Below are 17,252 nucleotides of genomic sequence, written 5' to 3' on the forward strand. Positions count from 1 at the left end.
TACCCAAGGTTATGGATTAATTTCTCCCAAGATAAAACGGATTAAACCTGTTAAAGAAATAGCGGTACCTCAAACTTCTTTAACTTCAACGAACTTAAGAACAGCAACAAGTCACACAGACTCAGTCGATCGACACTTTGATTTTATTTGAGAGAAAAATAAATGCAGAGAAGGAAAAAAATTTTAGTTTTTGAAAAATCAAAAATTGAGTTCCTTTTATAGCCATTTTCAGCAAGGAACGTGTCTGTTCAGACCCATTTTATCCAGAAAGTTGTGTCTTTTGGAAAAAATAACAGCTTTTCGGAAAATTGTGTCTGTTAGGAAAATAACGACAAAATAACGACTTTTCGGAAAGTAACGACTTTTCGGAAAGAGTAACAACTTTTTGGAATGTTACCGTTACCCGCAAATTTATAAGAGATAATATTAACATGATTTATTTGATTTAACAAAAACTAATTAAATAAATTTTGTCCAAAAAATTTATCAATCAAATCATTTGCCAAATCCAAATCCGAGGCCGAGCGAGCGAAGACGACGACGGCGCGAGGGGGCATCTTCTTCTTAGCTCTTTAAGAAGTAATGAAAGTGTTTTTTTCTATAAGGACAACAATTTCCCTTTCTTTTGCCGATATGGGAGAAATGACTTTTCATTTGCACTTTGCAAATGATTTTTCATTTTCCCTCCAAAGTAGTTCCCTCACTTTTCATATTCTTTCTTTTCTTTTCCTATTCGCACTTGCTAAATCCAACAGTTGGATACAAAGGAGATTTCAGGGGTAAATTATGTTGAGCCAACTATAATACAAGCTTTACTCTTATTTTTAACAGCTCTCCTAAAGTAATATTATTAAGTATTTATTAAATATGTTGTCTAATCTGATTGGTTCAAATTTAAGTCATACTCAAATTAATAACAAAATCATATATCATTCATATTTTCACCTGATTTGCTCGAAGATAATATTTAAACAATAATTAATTTTATAATATCTTCCTATTGGCCTATTTTGAATCAACCTCATATTATTATAACCAACTCATATTTAAGGATCTTAATAATCACTCGATCTCTAGAAAACAAACATCTAATTACATAAGTCGCAAAATCAACCTTTGACATCTAAGAGCTCTCTTTATATTTTGTAACATGTACATTCTCTCACGTATTTCCTTTTGTATTTGTGTAATCACATATTTTGGCTGTACACTCTTGGGCTTAAAAAATCTGGAACTTCTTGACTGCCATGTGTAGTAGATCATTGCTCCCCGTACTGATGCTACTATCCCTTTTTGGAACTGCTTCCACCTACTTTTCTTGATCCATTATACACTCCGTTGCATTGTATTGCTATCCCTAGCCAGCTACTCAATTTGCTTCTAACTTAAGCTATCCAACGACATTCAGCATTTGTGTTTCTTCTTGATCCTCCTCACATAAGCAACACTGGTTGGTATCAATAGGAATGTCTAGGAGTACTAACCTTCCCTTTGTGAACAACCTTTCTTGGTACGCCAACCAGACTATGAATCGTTGCTTTGGTAGCATTATTGCAGTCCATATTAGATCAGCTTCCTGCAGTATAGGCAGATTTCCCAACAAATCTTGATAGCTTTGTGAAACAGAATAGCTTCCTGTTGGGGTCAGAATATAGCTTCCGTCTTGATACCAGCACGTCATTAAAGAGTTCAATTTCTTCCAATATCAACTACCATATTTCTTTGGGACACACTTTGGTCCATTTCACTAGTGCTAATTTCCTTTTACCTTCTGTAGCCCCCCATAAAAACTCCCTGCATCACTTATTCAATCTCCTTTATACATGGAAAATAATACAGCCATGATAATTTGTAATCTTCCCGCATATGACAGGTGCTTAGAATACGCCACTCTAATCCTCCTTGATATTTATCCACCAATTGCTGACAATCCATTTTGTTCCACTTGTTTGACGTAAGTGGAAGCCCCAAATACTTTATAGGTAGTGATCCCAATACAAATTCAGTTTTGTCGATTATGCTTTGTTTGACACTATCATCCATGTTGGCTACTAGACCTGTCACCAGATGAGTAAGTGCTTCCATAACTCGCGAAACAGAACTCACGTTCCCTTTACATAAGATCATCTGCGAAGATTAGATGAGTTTTAACCTTCACAGAGAACATTATTAATATAAATATTCCAAGTTTTAATTAAGAAGATTCTAAGAGGAAGTATCCTAACATTGCTAGCTCTTTCTTCAAATGGTGTTTCAGGCGCCTAAGTTAATTTTTAACATCACAAATATTCCGATTCTGTAATTATTCTCAAACTATTATATCTAATATAAATTCAACAAACAACTACATAACTAAAGAGATATCAAATGAAATTGTAATAGAATTCGAATTCTCTCACCATATAGAACTAGCTCCTACATATCCAACAAGCAATATCTGGTTTTTAGGATTGATTTTTTACCCAACTAATACTTATTATATCATAAAATCACTTCTTTTTATTTTAATTTTTTCAATGCGATAAAAATAACTTTTTTAAAAAATAATTACTAGTTGAATGATTATTTGAAAAATCAACCGGCCCAGAGCATTTCTTTGACAGAAATATCACTACACTACAGCACAAATAAAGAAGTAACGGGCCATATCAAAAAAAAAAAGGGGGGAACATTGGAGAAGTACAGAAATTTCAAATATTTAGGTTAGTTATATTCTATTTTTTTGAAAGTTTTTTTAATCACAGTAATTTCAAAATTTTCATTGTTCTTGAATATATTTTTTGGCATGATATATTACTTAATGGGAGAGATATATATATGAGAGAGGATAAATTTTTTTAAATGATATTCCTGTAGATATCGAAATTTTGTGGGACTCTACAAGATTGGAGGCTACTCGACCTTAAACTCTAGTTTATGCCTATATAAAGGGTACTAAATTCACTTAAAAAGCATTCCATAAAGAGATTAAGATCTCGAATACTCCGCAAATTGATGGATTATTCATATAAATAGGTCAAATCTAAATCATCCTAGTTCGAGAAATGCGCCACTAACCGCCCTCGAATCATAGATAAATCTTATTAGAGTAGAATCAAGGGATCAACAGAATTGTATCCCAATCTATCTTGATTAATAAAATCATGATTCTTCCGATTTTATTTGTGTGGTTTATTTATTTTCCATATGTTTAAAATTTGTTGCAAACAACTCCCTCTGTCCTCTTTTAATTGTTATGACTTCCTTTTTTAGAATCAAACTATTATGACTTCCTTTTTTAGAATCAAACTATAAGAATTTTGAGTAACATTTAATATGTAATTTTACATCATATTGATATGCAGATAATTACAATTTATTGTAGTTTTCATATAGTTTTGAAATATTTAGATTTTTAATTTTAAATATCAAAATTAATTTAATTCAATTTTTAAAATGAGTCAAATTAATTTTTGAAAAATATCACATGACAATTAAAATAAGACGAGAAAATAGTTTTTTAGAAATTGTGATGTAATTCTTCCGAATATTATGCACATTATTAAAAGCATTAAAAGGGAATTTATTAACATCTGTGGTATATTGAGAAATATAGTGGAATGGATAAGACTTCTTTTTTTAATTATTCATTTTGTCAACTTGTGAACGGATTTTGTCTATATCTTCTCTCTTTCTTATTTGGCTGCTGAAATAACGCCATGGAATCTTTGAATCGAAAAATCTAGAAAGACTTATATATATTTTAAGAAATCACATCTTCCATAAACATTTTTTTAACTATAAATGGAAAAGATCCCGCGATTCAATTATTTTCAATAAAAAATCATATTTAATTATTCCAATCGATCTGCTCAAGGAGCCGACAGTTTTATTTTATTGATTTCTTTATCTCGATTTATGTTATATCACTTGACGTCTCACAAATTTAAAATTTCTTTTAAAATACTTATAAATTATATATAGTTAGATTGTTTTCCGTTATTAGAAAAAAAAGACAGACGGAGTACTATATATAGTTGTTTTTTCTTAAGTTAGTTCAACTACTGCAATGGGTTTGAGCTCAAGCTTGTTTCACTTGTACCTCTGTATTTTGGTGGTATGTTTTGTTCACCCAATTTTGTGTATTAGCAGCCATGGAAGACCTCAAGCTGGCCTTTTCGTGTTCGGTGATTCATTGTTCGATCCTGGGAATAATAACTACATCAACACCACTACTGAGTACCAAGCAAATTGGCGTCCATATGGAGAATCATTCTTCAAATATCCTACCGGCAGATTCTCCGATGGACGTCTCATTCCTGATTTTATCGGTAAAATTTTATGGCCTTTGCTAATTTATCTGAAAAATGTCTAGAAACAAAGAAGGGAAATTCAATTACTAGATAGATTTCGTAGTCATCTTTGATTGTGATGGGCCTTCAAGAATTATTTTGCTACAGAGGCATGAGACTTGATTTTTTGTTGTATTTGCAGCTGAATATGCTAATTTGCCATTGATTCCTTCGTATTTTGAAATTGCCAAGCAACATTTTGTTCATGGGGTAAACTTTGCATCAGGCGGTGCTGGTTGTTTGGTCGAAACTCATCGAGGTTTTGTAAGTGTTTGAATTAGTTTGATGCAATTCATGTTTGAATTCGATTGTTAAATCAATATAGGGTGGTAGTCTTTGATATAATTGGTTTCATATACTCTCTTCATTTCAATCTATTTGTCTGAATTTAACAAAGTAATGAATACTTTTGAATCTTGTAATCTTAAGAATTGTTAAAAATGAAAGAAGTTTTTTTTTAAAAATGGACCAAAAAGGAAAGTAGGACAAACAAAATTGAAACGGGGAGTAACTAGTTTGATAGGAAGATTGTATTATGTAGCTCTGAAGTTTTGATTCCATTTGACAGGTTATAGATCTTCAAACACAGTTGAGATATTTCAAAAAAGTCGTAAAACTGTCGAAGAAGAAGGTGGGGAAAACTGAGTCCAAGCAGATCATCTCAAATGCTGTATATATTTTTAGTGCTGGTGGTAACGATTACTTGGCTCCTTTGTCAACAAATTCTTCGTATCCTGAAAGAGAATATCTAAAGATGATTATGGGCAATTTGACATCTGTTCTGAAGGTAATGAACTTATTGATTCAACCTAAACTTTTTAAATTTCTTTGGATTTAGTTTTACCACTTTTATCTATTTAAGACTTGGGTATTTGCTTCAATAAATGATGTTTGGAGATTCATGCGCGCATTTTGTGTTTAATACAAATTGAAAAGTGTTTATTTTAGACTCGTATAATATCTGACAAGCTTAGGAGTGTTGTCATTTTTTTCGTCCATTTTGGAAGGAGTATGCACATGTAGACATCTCAACTTGTCTTCATTGTGTCAGTTGAGCATCCAAACTTACAAAATGATCATCCAGACACCATCAGCTTGGGGTGTCCACCAGTGGAGACGATTTTTTTTGTTTGTTGAATTTGAATGTTTTTTATTTCATGTTCTATGTTGAGTTTAGTGTAGAGAGTAGCTAGACTAATTCTTCGTGCTTCATTAAACTAATGCAACAGGGAATTTACAAGGAAGGAGGGAGAAAATTTGTCATGCTTAATATGGTTCCAATAGGTCGTCTCCCTAATACTATAGCTCTTAATGGCAATTCCATAGAGAAGATCACAAGCTTGGTGAAAATGCATAATTGGGCTCTTCCAGGGATGCTCAAACAACTAGAGAAGCAATTGCCTGGATTTAAATATACATTATTCGACTTGTTCAAAGTATCTTCAGATAGCATTGATAATCCAACAAAATATGGTATGTTTTATCTCATCAAACTCAACTTCTAGTCTCTTTATGTTCGAACATTCTTGATTTATGTTAACATAGCTAATATGGCAATGAGTAGTACTATAGGTTGTTTCTTTATAGTAATATGGAATAGTCTGTTTATAGTCTTAATTTACTTACAATTTTGCTTTGTTTAGGTTTTAAGACATCAAAGATGGCTTGTTGTGGGGCTGGGCCATTACGAGGGATTTATAGTTGTGGAGGCAAGAGACAAGTCAAAAAGTACAAGTTATGTAAAAACGTGAAAGATAACTTGTTTTTCGACTCTTTTCATCCGTCTGAACTGGCCTACAAACAATATGCTGAAGTACTGTGGAATGGAACTCCAGACATCATTGCACCTTACAACCTTAAATCCTTTTTTGAACTTTCAACATAACATGATGGTGGCATTGTTGAAACTGTTCTGTTATTCCATATTAAAAGAACGTAGAAGAAAAGAATGTGAAGTTTGATGCTAAAAAGAATAACCTTCTGATTAGGAAGGTCATATTGAGATTAATAAAACTTCCCCTCTTTGTCTGGATCTCTATCTTTGTTCCATAGCCACCTTTGTTTCTCTGCAGTCAGCCTTTGCACCTTCATCATTGAACCTTTGGTTCTCGATGAAGACGTGTAGGTGCATTATTCTATGGTAGGGATTGTAACTTCCCATAAGTTGCCCCATTGTTACTCAATGAAGGAACCTTTCTTGTTTTTTTTTAGAGTTCCAACGAATCGAATGGTATTTCTGTTCCAATTGTGGGCTTGCCATGCCGACCATCAACCACGAGAATGGGTCCCTTCTCAAGGATTTGATGGAATGGCTCACCCCACCCAAGAGCCCTTGTGTCATAGGAGAACTCATGGCTGGTGAAAATCGTGCCAGGCATCATACACTGTTCTCTCCTAAAACCATAGTTCCAAAAGAATTGAAGAAAAAGAAAATAAACAAAAACAAGCCTTTTCTGTCTTCACTCACACTTTTAAGTACAAGGAAAAAAAAAACTTGTTTGGATGACTGATACCACTGAGAGAATCATGTGTTGGTTCTTGTGCGACCATAGAGTCTTGTTGAGCAATTAGATCAGATTCAGACGTGGATGTTGCTCCACGGCTATACAGATTTGACTCACTCTAGAAACCATAGCATTTAGGGGATATATGTGCACCAAACACTCTATTGGTCAGAGGTGTTGTGCCTGTCTATCAAACACAGTTGAGGAAGTCAATCGCGAATGCTACAGTTTCAAGGTGCAGGAGGAATTCTTGTAAGGAAAAGCTAAGAAACCACTTAAGCTTATGGGTAGCATGAGGGCACTTAGCTTTGAATAACAGTTGGGTTTCTCTGTTAATGTTGGTCTTGCAATTAATTTGACATGTTTTAGGGTAATGTTCCGGTAACGGATTAAACTAGAACAAGTAGTTTCAAAGTTGGGTTTAAGGTGCACTTGGGTGTTCAACTAATTCAATCAACATTACTCTTGTTGAAATGACGTTTCAAGAGCCAAATTATTTAAAGATGCAGTAATCTGAAATTACAATCACATGACATAAAACATCTGTACACACTTAGTTTTACAATTATATGATCAACAAACAACTGCATAATTCTATCAGCCTGCAGTGCATTCATACCTATTCCTTCTACCAGCACGAGGAGTTCCTTGACAAGAATATAACTACGCTATAGAACAGGCAAGACCTTTACACTGTTACAGCATCGACTTCTCCGTGCTAAGGGTATCTTACACCAAGTACACCATACATCTTAGAGAGAACTTGACTTATTGTATATATAAGATCTTGAAAAATACAAGTACGCTGTGAATGCGATAGTACTAAGTACAGCAAGAACCCAATAGAAGTAATCCAGATGTGCCCGATTCAAGTTGTCAGAAAACCAACTGGTCTGACCATCTTTCCCAGTGATGTTCTCAGTAACAGAGATAAGGAAACTGCTCAAGAAGCTCCCTATGCCAAAAATGCTGAGGTAGAGAGAGAGACCTATACTTTTCAACTCGACTGGCACCTGATCGTAGAAGAACTCCTGCAGACCAACCATGGTGAATACATCGGAAATACCAAATAGTATATACTGAGGTATTAACCAGCAAATGCTCATGGGAACTGTTGCCTTTGGCATGTCGACCAGACTGTGTTCTAAAGCAACTTGGAGACGTTTCTTCTCGATTATAGCTGCAACCACCATTGAAAGTATAGACAAGAAAATGCCAGTTCCAATTCTTTGGAGCATTGTTATGCCTGATGGTTTCCCACTTATAGCTCTTGCAACGGGAACCAAAATACGGTCATATATAGGAATAAAAATGACAACAGAGAGGCTAATGAAAGATTGTAATGAGGCAGCTGGTACTTCAAAATTTGAACCAAGAGATCTGTCCATAGTTGCACCTTGCTTGGTGAATAAAGTAGATGACTGTGAGAAAACAATAGCATATACCAAACATGTAGTCCATATCGGAATCAACCTAAGAATAGCCTTAGCCTCCTCGACCTCGCTGATACTGCAAATTTTCCCATTTTCCTTGGAACCATTGGGTGCAAGCAACGCTTTGTTGAGGAACCTGTGTTCAATAATGATATATACCAATAAAATGAGATGTCTTGTAATACAATTCATTAAAGAACAACTTTTTATACAAAAGCAACATACCCAGTGAACTACCACAAGTGGGGTCTAGGGGGGCTAGGGGGGTTGTACGCAACCAAAACCTTTCGTGAAGATAGAGAGGAGAATGCCTTATACAGAAATATTTTATTTAAACGGCTAATACTATCCATGAATAATAAATCGAAGTGTCCCTACAGCTTGGGCTTCTACATTCAATAACAGGCTGAATATTATGCAGTCATCAACTCTTTAAAGCCAGTTCATATATCCTTTTAACTCTTAACAAATCAAACCCAGTAGAGCCCATTCCAGAAGCACTTCTGTTATCTTAACCTATTTCAGAACTGTAGTATTTTTCCTTTAAATTATTATCAGAAGAAACCGAAAAAATCAAACAATTCCCTCACTTAAATTATTTTTAAAAAAACAGCAAAATACACTCACTTGAGTTGTTCAGAACCTTCATGAGGCAGGATATCCTGAACTTCTTGTTCCACTGATATAGCTGAGGTGGTTGTTTGCCAATTCCTAGCTGCATTAATGAACACGTTACCAATTCTAATAAATGGGTTCTTTTCATCACTGCTTTGGTGAAACCGATAAGTGAAGCTTCCAAGCAAGAAAACAACGAGTGCGAGACCCATGACAATACAGGGAATTCCAAATCCCAGACCCCAGCTAAGATTATCTTGAACGTAGTTCAATATGTAGAGAGTCATGAACAACCCACCACACATTCCAAAATACCACCAATTGAAGAATGAGCTTTTAGCTTTACTTTCCTGTGGGTCTTGAGCATCAAATTGGTCTGCTCCAAAAGCTTGCACGCAAGGCTTGTGTCCTCCCTGTCCAATAGCTACTAGATACAAAGAAAAGAAGAAGAAAATAATTTGGAACGTGGGAGGAGAACATGTTGCAGTATCTTGGCAGTCAGAATGACTGTAAGGGATGACAGTTGAAAGCGTCAAGAAGCCAAGTCCCTGCAGTTCAACAAATAAAGAATGTCTTACTAGCTAATTGTTTCTTCGCTAAAGCAGAAAGAAGACAGTACTTTACCCAGAGACATACTTGTTCATAAATCATGCCATCGTTACGCCCTTCTCGTTAGAAAATTTCAACTAGACAATTTTCTTATTCCTAAACAAATCAAGCGATAGAACAGAACTTTGGTTTTTATCATTCTCGCTATGGTGAAGAGAGGCTATTTCGTACTAGGAAAGTATACATGGAGCCATACTTTAAGTGCTCATTTGGTTTCAAGTAAACGGGTGAAAATACCCGCAGAAAATTCATTATAAGCAATAAAATATTTGGTTACAATTTGTCTAGTTGGGTAATATTCAGCATTACTTATACACTCTGTTTGCTTGTCATTTTTGTTGCCAACATTAATAATAATGCACAAGTTATGAATGAATCGATATATTATTTTATGTGGAATAGGATACAGGGAAATATCAGGATTAATAACTAAAATGACCAAAGTAACCCTTATGTTTTAAACAATCCTTTTAAAAATATAAAGAGATACATTTTAAACTCTACATTGTATAAGAAATAATACCAATATAGTAAAAACTGCATTACAATCTACATTATTTTTTATTTTTCTTGAGAATTAGCACCGTCATTACCATCTAAATTATTAATACTTAATTAGAATCCAAACATTATTAATCCTTACATTACAATCCATGTCTATGTGTCTGTTCACACTAACAGATATGCTGGTTCTAAAGAGCCAACTTTAGAATATAAAATTTAAGTGTTAGAGTACCTTCTACTCAAAAATGCTACCATTTGAAGCTTTTAATAGTCCCAGTCAAACTTTTGTAGGTCCATTTCACATTTGTAGGTCAAACTTTTGATAAGGTATTACAGTAATGATACCTTATCAAAAAAACAGGTATAATAATGGCCCATACTTTTTTCTATCAAGACAAGAGGGATAAATAAAACCCATAATAGCATGATGTCCGCACTGTTTTCTTATTTGATAATTGTAGCGTCTGAGTTAGCTTGTGCACACCTCAACAATTCTACCCGATACTGCAACCTCCCACCATCACAGGTACTGGGCACTCTGTCCACCAAGGCTTAAGAAGATGGAAAAATAGCCTAGTTTTTTTTTGTCTAAGCTGTGATTCGTGCATCTACCTCATTGATCACTAGGCCACTACCTTGGTTGCATGAAGTTCACACTTTATGCTACTTGTGTATTATGCTATGTGCTTCCCAATTTCTTCATCTTCACAGTAGATAATACTTACTTTCATGTAATGTCTAGATATATAACAATGGAAGGTAAGGCTTAAGCTACAGGCTGCAACAGTAGAAGACCCGACTCTTTTAAATAGAGACCACATTACACCTGCAGAATAGTATATGTTTGCCATTAACTCAATTTTTATTTCAACCAAGTCCAAAGAGGCATAGGCGGATTTATTACATGCACAGCCTGTGTTAGCAAACCCACTACTTCCGCCTCACCTATGTACATGTCCTTTGCGTGCACTACTTGTCACAAGATGGGAACGGGTCCAGTACTCCACAACCGTGGACTTAAAATTGTGATCCGCCTCGGCAAAGAAGATTAAAGCCTATTATCAAAGCACTTCCACAACCTATTGTACCATTATTGGGATAAACAAAGTAAAAGCATGTCAAAACAAAAGTCTGAACTGGGTACTTACCAGGATGTAGAGCACAGAGGAGATAATAATAGTCCGATACCGACCCAGATATGAGTCAGCAATAAATGCACCCAAAAGTGGAAGAAGCGATGCTGTTCCACTCCAAATATTTACATTCTCCGCTGCCGATGCAACTGACTGGCCTAGTGGCCCCGTTAGGTAGCTTATTAGGTTTGAAGCTATCCCATAATATGCAAATCTCTCTGCAACCTCCACACCTATAAGACAGGAAGAAGATAATCAAGTTTCAAAATAAGCTAATTTGAGATAAGAACATTCTTTTTATACAACCCAGCTGCTAAAATTGGAGATAAATTTGCAAATCAGCGACAACTATTATCACAACAATAATAACACTTCAATTCCCAATTAGCTGGGGGCAATTTTTAAGACGACCCAGATGCTAACTTTTTGCAGAAAGATTGGAAATCCATGCAGTAGCTGGCAAAAATCAGTTGTTAAAACAAGCAGCTTGAAGTGCCTAAAGATTTGAAAAATCAATAATGAGACAACCCAGTAGCTAAAACTGCAGAAAATTTTGAATAAATTGAAACAAAAATCATATTTTCAGGATGAAACAGTTTTTTAAACATTGATGCAGAAAGATAACCACTTTTGGAAACAACATAAATACTAAAATTAGTAATATTCCAAAATCATAGACAAGTATTACCTATGATGAAAGATGCGGATCTCCATCCACCGGATTTGGATCGGGTCACGGGACGACCCTTATAGTCAACGGAGCCTTCAACGACGTTACCGAGAAACGGGGTCTCGGCGTCGGAGATGGTGACTCCGTTGACCATGGGGACAGCCAAGTTTGACACCACAGATAGAATTGAAATTGAGTTAGTTCCATCGATTGGGTTTATCTATAAATTGCTCTTTTCAATAAACGACAAGTAGTAAATATTCAACTTTTTTTTTTTTGTTCCATTATGGCGTTAGTTGGAGACTCAAAAATATATTCCGATTAATAATAAAATTAACATAAATTTTAGTACGAATAGTTGACTACTTGTATCTTGTTGCCACGGAGTTAATTTTCTACTTTATAATAGAAGAAAATTTGATCTCCGTATTACAATAACATTTCATATGTGAATTGTAGAGGTGACATGTTCTAATCAAACTAAATAAATAGTAGAGATGATACGTCGCGAGTAAAAGATAATTATGAAATCGACAATCTTTTCCAAAGGAATGTATCATGTAACAGTCTTCTAATTTATACAGATCATATAAAATACACAAGGGTAAAAAGAATCTACAAAGGGTCTTTAAAGTCAGCCATATATAACATATAGCTTCATGAAATCTGATTGCCAATGTATCCAGAGATTGTAGAATGCTAGTTCTTGTCTATGTAAAATGAAACTCCATCTAATGTTTCATTCACAGTTTGTGATCAGTAAAGGCAAGCATGAACATACGTAGTCTTCGCGCTCAACAGATGAGTAGAACGCTATAAAGAGTAACCTGTCTTGTGCATTGTCATGCACTTAATCACATTTGATATTTCCAAAAATCCTCCTGATGAACAAATTAGAGCCAAGATACCCTACAGCACCTGGAGTATCCAAGAAACGACATTGGATCGAGTTAATGACAGGGGAAAGAATATTTATAGATGGATGTATAATCTCAGTATACAGATCTAGCACAGTGCAAATGAGATTACTAAGAGAGCTTACCACATAGGATACCGACACCAAGGCAGAACATAAGAGTGTAGCCAAAATAAAAGCTGGTCTGGAGGAGACCAGACATTTTAGTCTTTGAATGATAGTAATATATAGCATATAGGTAGACATATAGAGCAGTGGAGGCAGCCGAAAAGAATGAAGTCCATTGCCAATGATAGTTCTCCGCGTTCAGCAAATAGTATGTTCCCACAATTGTCACACAAATAGTGACAATGATCAGAACAATGAACACAAGGAGCAAGAATCCATACACATAGTAGTGCAGCTGCCAAGAATATTCTCAAACGTGGTTAGTGAAATTACAAATTGAAAAGCCCTTTCAGCCAAAATATAGCTACAATGCAGAAATAAAAGTAGATGAAACTATTGCTAAAAAGATGGTAGGAACAAACAGAGTGTAAGAAGTATTTCAGGATATGTTTTCTAGATACTGAAAAGAGTAATTACCATGTAGGTCCAGAAGGAAGCGAAGATGTAATACATCTCAATAAAAATGCTTGCAAAGGGCAGAAGACCTCCCACCAGAGAAATAACAGATGGTCTTAGGTACCATTTCTTCTCAGGGATAGGACGTGGAATATTCTTAACACGGCATGGATTGTTTGGCGTACCACTCCAGTTTCTTCCGACAACAGTACCAAGGAGGGACAGGGGCATGGAGATAAAAGCCCAAATAACAAAAACTACTACAATTGTGCCAAGGGGAATAGCAGCTATGGATCCATAAAATATAGCAATGGTGTTTAGAATGAACCCTATCCCAAAGCACAAAAAGGGGAAAAGTGACGCGGTAAGGAACATCGACTTCATCCAGTTTTCACCTGAAAAGATTCAAAGAAAAAAAAATCGTCAATTGGTAAATGATCCATCTGCTACAAAGGTAAAATTGATTATGATAACCTACTATGATGCATAAGGAAACAACTAATGAGACATCAGGGAGAGGAGCACATACCAGCATTACGAGAGTACAGTCCACCACTCACGTATCCCGAGATGAATGATGTAAGAGCATAACATACAATAAAGGTTGTAATAATTGCTCCTCTCCTAAGCCATGTTGTAGTTAGTATTCAAATAGAAAATGATCGATATAATTAATTAGCAGCACAGGTTGCAAACGTACCTCATGTACATCTTTCCAAAGTAGGCAGATAAAATGACAAGGAGAACAAGTGTTGCAAGCTGAGCACCAGTCCCAACAACTGCTGAAAAGAGAGCCAGATTTTGTGGAGGTCGGAAAACGTCACCATGGACAAGCTTCCAACCAGACTCTTCAATTACATCCCTTTCCTATACAAGAATTCAACCAACCAAACACCCCAAATTAGTAATTCTCTTACAAGGATATGCCATTGGACATGGGTTCATGTAAATACTTGACTAATTGGAAGAAAAAGCTTTACCAGAGTCTCCATATCGTCATTTTCACGAGCATATTTTGCATAATCATTGCGAAGAGTGCGCATTAAAATCATAGACACTAATCCAGTGAGGAAAATTACCATCATGATAGAATTGAATACAGAGAACCAATGAATCTGCAAATGGAGTAAGACGTTTTAGGAGGTGGGAACATGAAGAACTTTATGGAGACTAACTGCCTAAACTTTTTATCTTTATCATTAATATTTTGTTTCAATGAGAACCAGAAAGATAACTGAGTTTTAAAAAAGTTTTCTTTTCCCTGAAGAAATCCAAAAGGAAGTTGGTGCATGGCCTTTATTTGCAGAAACATTGGCCAAAAATATCTCTTTTAACAATAACTACTTCTACGCCTCAATCTCGCCTAAGTCTTTATATGTTTAGAATAGAAGGAAACATAGATTTCTCTAGTAGACACAATTCCAGTTCAGACAATAGCTACTTATTTTGGTCTAGACCCCCATTATATCCACAAGTTGACAGAGCAGCAGTAACTGCTTTTTTGAGGGGGAGTAAAGACACAGTTGTTTTGTTGCTTTAACAAAATTTTTCCATAAAAAGTCATTATGCAAGAAATAAAGTGCATGGTACGGATTACCTATGGTACCATATCCTAGCATATCATCAATAAACAGTGTCGATCAATTCTAAATGTTGACAAAACATAATCATACTCCAATTAAAAGCTTCCACTTAAGTAGTTAATATAGTAGGATAGTAGGTTGGTACGTACCTCGTTCTCAAAAAAGTAGTTATTCAGGTAAACATTGAATCGTTGTTCATAACTAATATTTGTCGGGAACCATTTAACAGAATATGTCATATCCAAGGTCCTTCCTTCCTCCAATGGTTTTGGCATCTCATGAGACAGGTTGATACGAATGATCTAATGGAGTGAGACTATAGTTAGATTATCAACACTCAGTTGCAGATCATTGATATACCACAAGGCATTAAGAACTAAAAAAAAAACGCCTACCTGGTCTCTATTGTAATCGATTTGAATCATCTTGTGAGTGTACAATGCATGCGTGTTATGTCCAACTCTGTGAGAATGCACTTCACCTACGAAACCTGAATTTCCCTTATACCAAGTGAGTTTTCACTTACGTTATAACTGTACATGGTAATTAGAAACATTTAGAGAAAAATTAGATAAGAACATACCCCATATTGGCAAATCATCTGAAGCCATGAAGGATGGAATCACAAGTCATGACCCAAAACAGGAGAAAAGTGTAGAAATTAGTACAAGTTAAATAGCAGAAACTGTTGAAAAGAATTGACAGTATCATAGAGATGTCATGAAACACTGTACCTATAAAAAATTCAAACCAATACGAGTTGTCAATTGCATACTTAAACTGTGCTATCTTTGATGCATCCAATTTAAGTTCACAAATTGATCTTTTCTCCACATCTCCTGTTAAAAGGAAATGGATAATAGTAAAAAAAAGTGTTTCAAATCATAAAGAAATACACAGTGAAAAGTTGAAGAACAGACTCTTAAATTTTATATCAATTCGGCTATCAATAAGATCATTTCCTCCAAGAACCCCGCCGAGGCCACCCCACTTATGATCAATATCAGCAGGACGACAATATGGAAGGCTATAATAACTGTAGGTCTCTTGTGGATTAACATATGGTGCAGCTTTGTTTACCCATAGAGTGACAGAATCATTTTCTTGATACTGCAGCAAACAGCAGAAAGTTGTGCACCAATTAGATAATTTATAAACAAGATTCTTGCAAGTTTTAGATGCACAATTAGTATTGGTGTTTAGACAAACTTAAAGTTGTGTTTGGTTATACTTTTTACAAAGAATATTTGGAATAATATCTATGCTTGAATGTACTTGAATACAATTTCAAAAGTGAAAAAGCGAGTAATTTTCATGGCTAAATCACTCATTTTCAAATAATGTGAAAACCTATTCCGAATAAAAGTGAGTTATTTTTATGGCCGAACAGGTCCAACCCTCCACCCAATTTTTGTCGTGCTCAAAACGGCATTGTGTGCCAGCAGGACAATTGCAGTCATACACTATGCAGGAACCAATAACTCTATAATGCATAAGCCAAAGCAAGTTCAAGATCCACAAAGTACATTATCTCCAGTAGCATCATTCTAAGAACAAACAAGAGAAGTGTTACTACTATTTAGGTAGGACAGATGAATGTGGTCCTAAAATATTTCATTATTGGGGAAAAATCAATAATCTATGCCTAGTAACTTTGGATGTGCATAACTAGGCACTAAAACTTGTGTCCTACATGACAATTTTGTGTCCTACATGGCGTTGTACATGTATTATGCCACACAGGAAGCATGTATCAATGGTTCAATTTTATACAAGTTAAAATATTGCACAACCTAAAATTGGACCGCATAGATATTATCTTAACCAAGTTAAAAGGATATATTTATGTATTACGCCATCTTTTAATGTGGAATCAAGATCAACTAAAACAGAAATAAAGCATCATTGGGTTGAAGTAGAACTCTTGTTCAGTGTCATGGTAATAGCCCAACCCCAAAGAAAGAAAAAGAACTACTTTATGATGCCTCAACCACATACACAAAGTTAAGAGTTGACTCTATGAATCTATTGATTGTGCCCATGTCATTCAATTACTCAATATTTTTTCCTTTTAGAAGAAAACCCAGAAAGGTAAATCCATTAAATTTGAAAAGCTATTTACTTGTAAGGATTTAAAGATTGTACCTTTGCAAGAATTGGGCATGCTAAAAAGCAAGAACAGATAATGAAAATGGTGAGGAATTGGAAGGCGAAGAACATTGCTCTGATCTGAACAGTGTGAAAAACAAGAAGGAACGAGTTAGCCACTGTGTTTTCACAGTGCTGTTTGCTACGAGAAAATGAGAAGAAAGTGCGGCAACTCTTTTTTCCATTTTCTTTTGTCAAATGGATCGCAAGTTTTTGTCGCCCCAAGCTTTTGACTTTTGAGT

General features: G+C 35.1%; 3 protein-coding genes and 1 long non-coding RNA gene across 4 annotated transcripts; 1 reads left to right on the top strand and 3 right to left on the bottom strand.

The window, feature by feature from the left end:
- The first annotated feature begins 3,797 nt into the window (after nucleotides 1-3,797).
- Nucleotides 3,798-6,363, top strand: LOC107021852 (GDSL esterase/lipase 2-like). Its single transcript, XM_015222570.2, has 5 exons — nucleotides 3,798-4,310; nucleotides 4,474-4,595; nucleotides 4,900-5,118; nucleotides 5,561-5,804; nucleotides 5,975-6,363. The coding sequence occupies exons 1-5, from the start codon at nucleotides 4,049-4,051 to the stop codon at nucleotides 6,214-6,216; spliced, it is 1,089 nt and encodes a 362-aa protein (XP_015078056.1). The 5' UTR covers nucleotides 3,798-4,048; the 3' UTR covers nucleotides 6,217-6,363.
- Nucleotides 6,364-7,328: 965 nt separating this feature from the next.
- LOC107023195 (protein NRT1/ PTR FAMILY 5.10-like) lies at nucleotides 7,329-12,004 on the bottom strand. The gene is made up of 4 exons (XM_015223804.2): nucleotides 11,818-12,004; nucleotides 11,145-11,362; nucleotides 8,896-9,431; nucleotides 7,329-8,404 (listed from the first exon to the last, which is right to left on the bottom strand). The coding sequence occupies exons 1-4, from the start codon at nucleotides 11,951-11,953 to the stop codon at nucleotides 7,588-7,590; spliced, it is 1,707 nt and encodes a 568-aa protein (XP_015079290.1). The 5' UTR covers nucleotides 11,954-12,004; the 3' UTR covers nucleotides 7,329-7,587.
- Nucleotides 10,063-11,138, bottom strand: LOC114077670. The gene is made up of 2 exons (XR_003579026.1): nucleotides 10,942-11,138; nucleotides 10,063-10,822 (listed from the first exon to the last, which is right to left on the bottom strand). It is a non-coding gene; the product is annotated as an uncharacterized LOC114077670 (long non-coding RNA).
- Nucleotides 12,005-12,304: 300 nt separating the features above from the next.
- On the bottom strand, nucleotides 12,305-17,210 carry LOC107021477 (transmembrane 9 superfamily member 1-like). The gene is made up of 12 exons (XM_015222150.2): nucleotides 17,008-17,210; nucleotides 15,783-15,972; nucleotides 15,597-15,701; nucleotides 15,446-15,463; nucleotides 15,258-15,352; nucleotides 15,012-15,164; nucleotides 14,260-14,394; nucleotides 13,980-14,146; nucleotides 13,809-13,903; nucleotides 13,301-13,674; nucleotides 12,842-13,118; nucleotides 12,305-12,717 (listed from the first exon to the last, which is right to left on the bottom strand). Exons 1-12 carry the CDS (start codon nucleotides 17,080-17,082, stop codon nucleotides 12,650-12,652), a joined length of 1,752 nt encoding a protein of 583 aa, XP_015077636.1. The 5' UTR covers nucleotides 17,083-17,210; the 3' UTR covers nucleotides 12,305-12,649.
- Between the last annotated feature and the right edge of the window lie 42 nt (nucleotides 17,211-17,252).

This window comes from Solanum pennellii, chromosome 6, assembly GCF_001406875.1.
Source record: "Solanum pennellii chromosome 6, SPENNV200".
In the NCBI taxonomy this organism is placed as follows: Eukaryota; Viridiplantae; Streptophyta; class Magnoliopsida; order Solanales; family Solanaceae; genus Solanum; species Solanum pennellii.

What these genes read in the sequence shown, in the direction of transcription:
- LOC107021852 (XM_015222570.2), top strand. Translation starts at nt 4,049, where the DNA reads ATGGGTTTGAGCTCAAGCTTGTTTCACTTGTACCTCTGTATTTTGGTG. An exon ending in TCTCATTCCTGATTTTATCG is followed by an intron (nt 4,311 to 4,473) that starts GTAAAATTTTAT and finishes TTGTATTTGCAG; the next exon opens with CTGAATATGCTAATTTGCCA. An exon ending in TCGAAACTCATCGAGGTTTT is followed by an intron (nt 4,596 to 4,899) that starts GTAAGTGTTTGA and finishes TCCATTTGACAG; the next exon opens with GTTATAGATCTTCAAACACA.
- LOC107023195 (XM_015223804.2), bottom strand. Translation starts at nt 11,953, where the DNA reads ATGGTCAACGGAGTCACCATCTCCGACGCCGAGACCCCGTTTCTCGGT. An exon ending in CCTCTGTGCTCTACATCCTG is followed by an intron (nt 9,432 to 11,144) that starts GTAAGTACCCAG and finishes GTTGAACTGCAG; the next exon opens with GGACTTGGCTTCTTGACGCT. An exon ending in GAAGGTTCTGAACAACTCAA is followed by an intron (nt 8,405 to 8,895) that starts GTGAGTGTATTT and finishes TATTGAACACAG; the next exon opens with GTTCCTCAACAAAGCGTTGC.
- LOC107021477 (XM_015222150.2), bottom strand. Translation starts at nt 17,082, where the DNA reads ATGTTCTTCGCCTTCCAATTCCTCACCATTTTCATTATCTGTTCTTGC. An exon ending in AATTGATATAAAATTTAAGA is followed by an intron (nt 15,702 to 15,782) that starts GTCTGTTCTTCA and finishes TCCTTTTAACAG; the next exon opens with GAGATGTGGAGAAAAGATCA. An exon ending in ATGACGATATGGAGACTCTG is followed by an intron (nt 14,147 to 14,259) that starts GTAAAGCTTTTT and finishes ATTCTTGTATAG; the next exon opens with GAAAGGGATGTAATTGAAGA.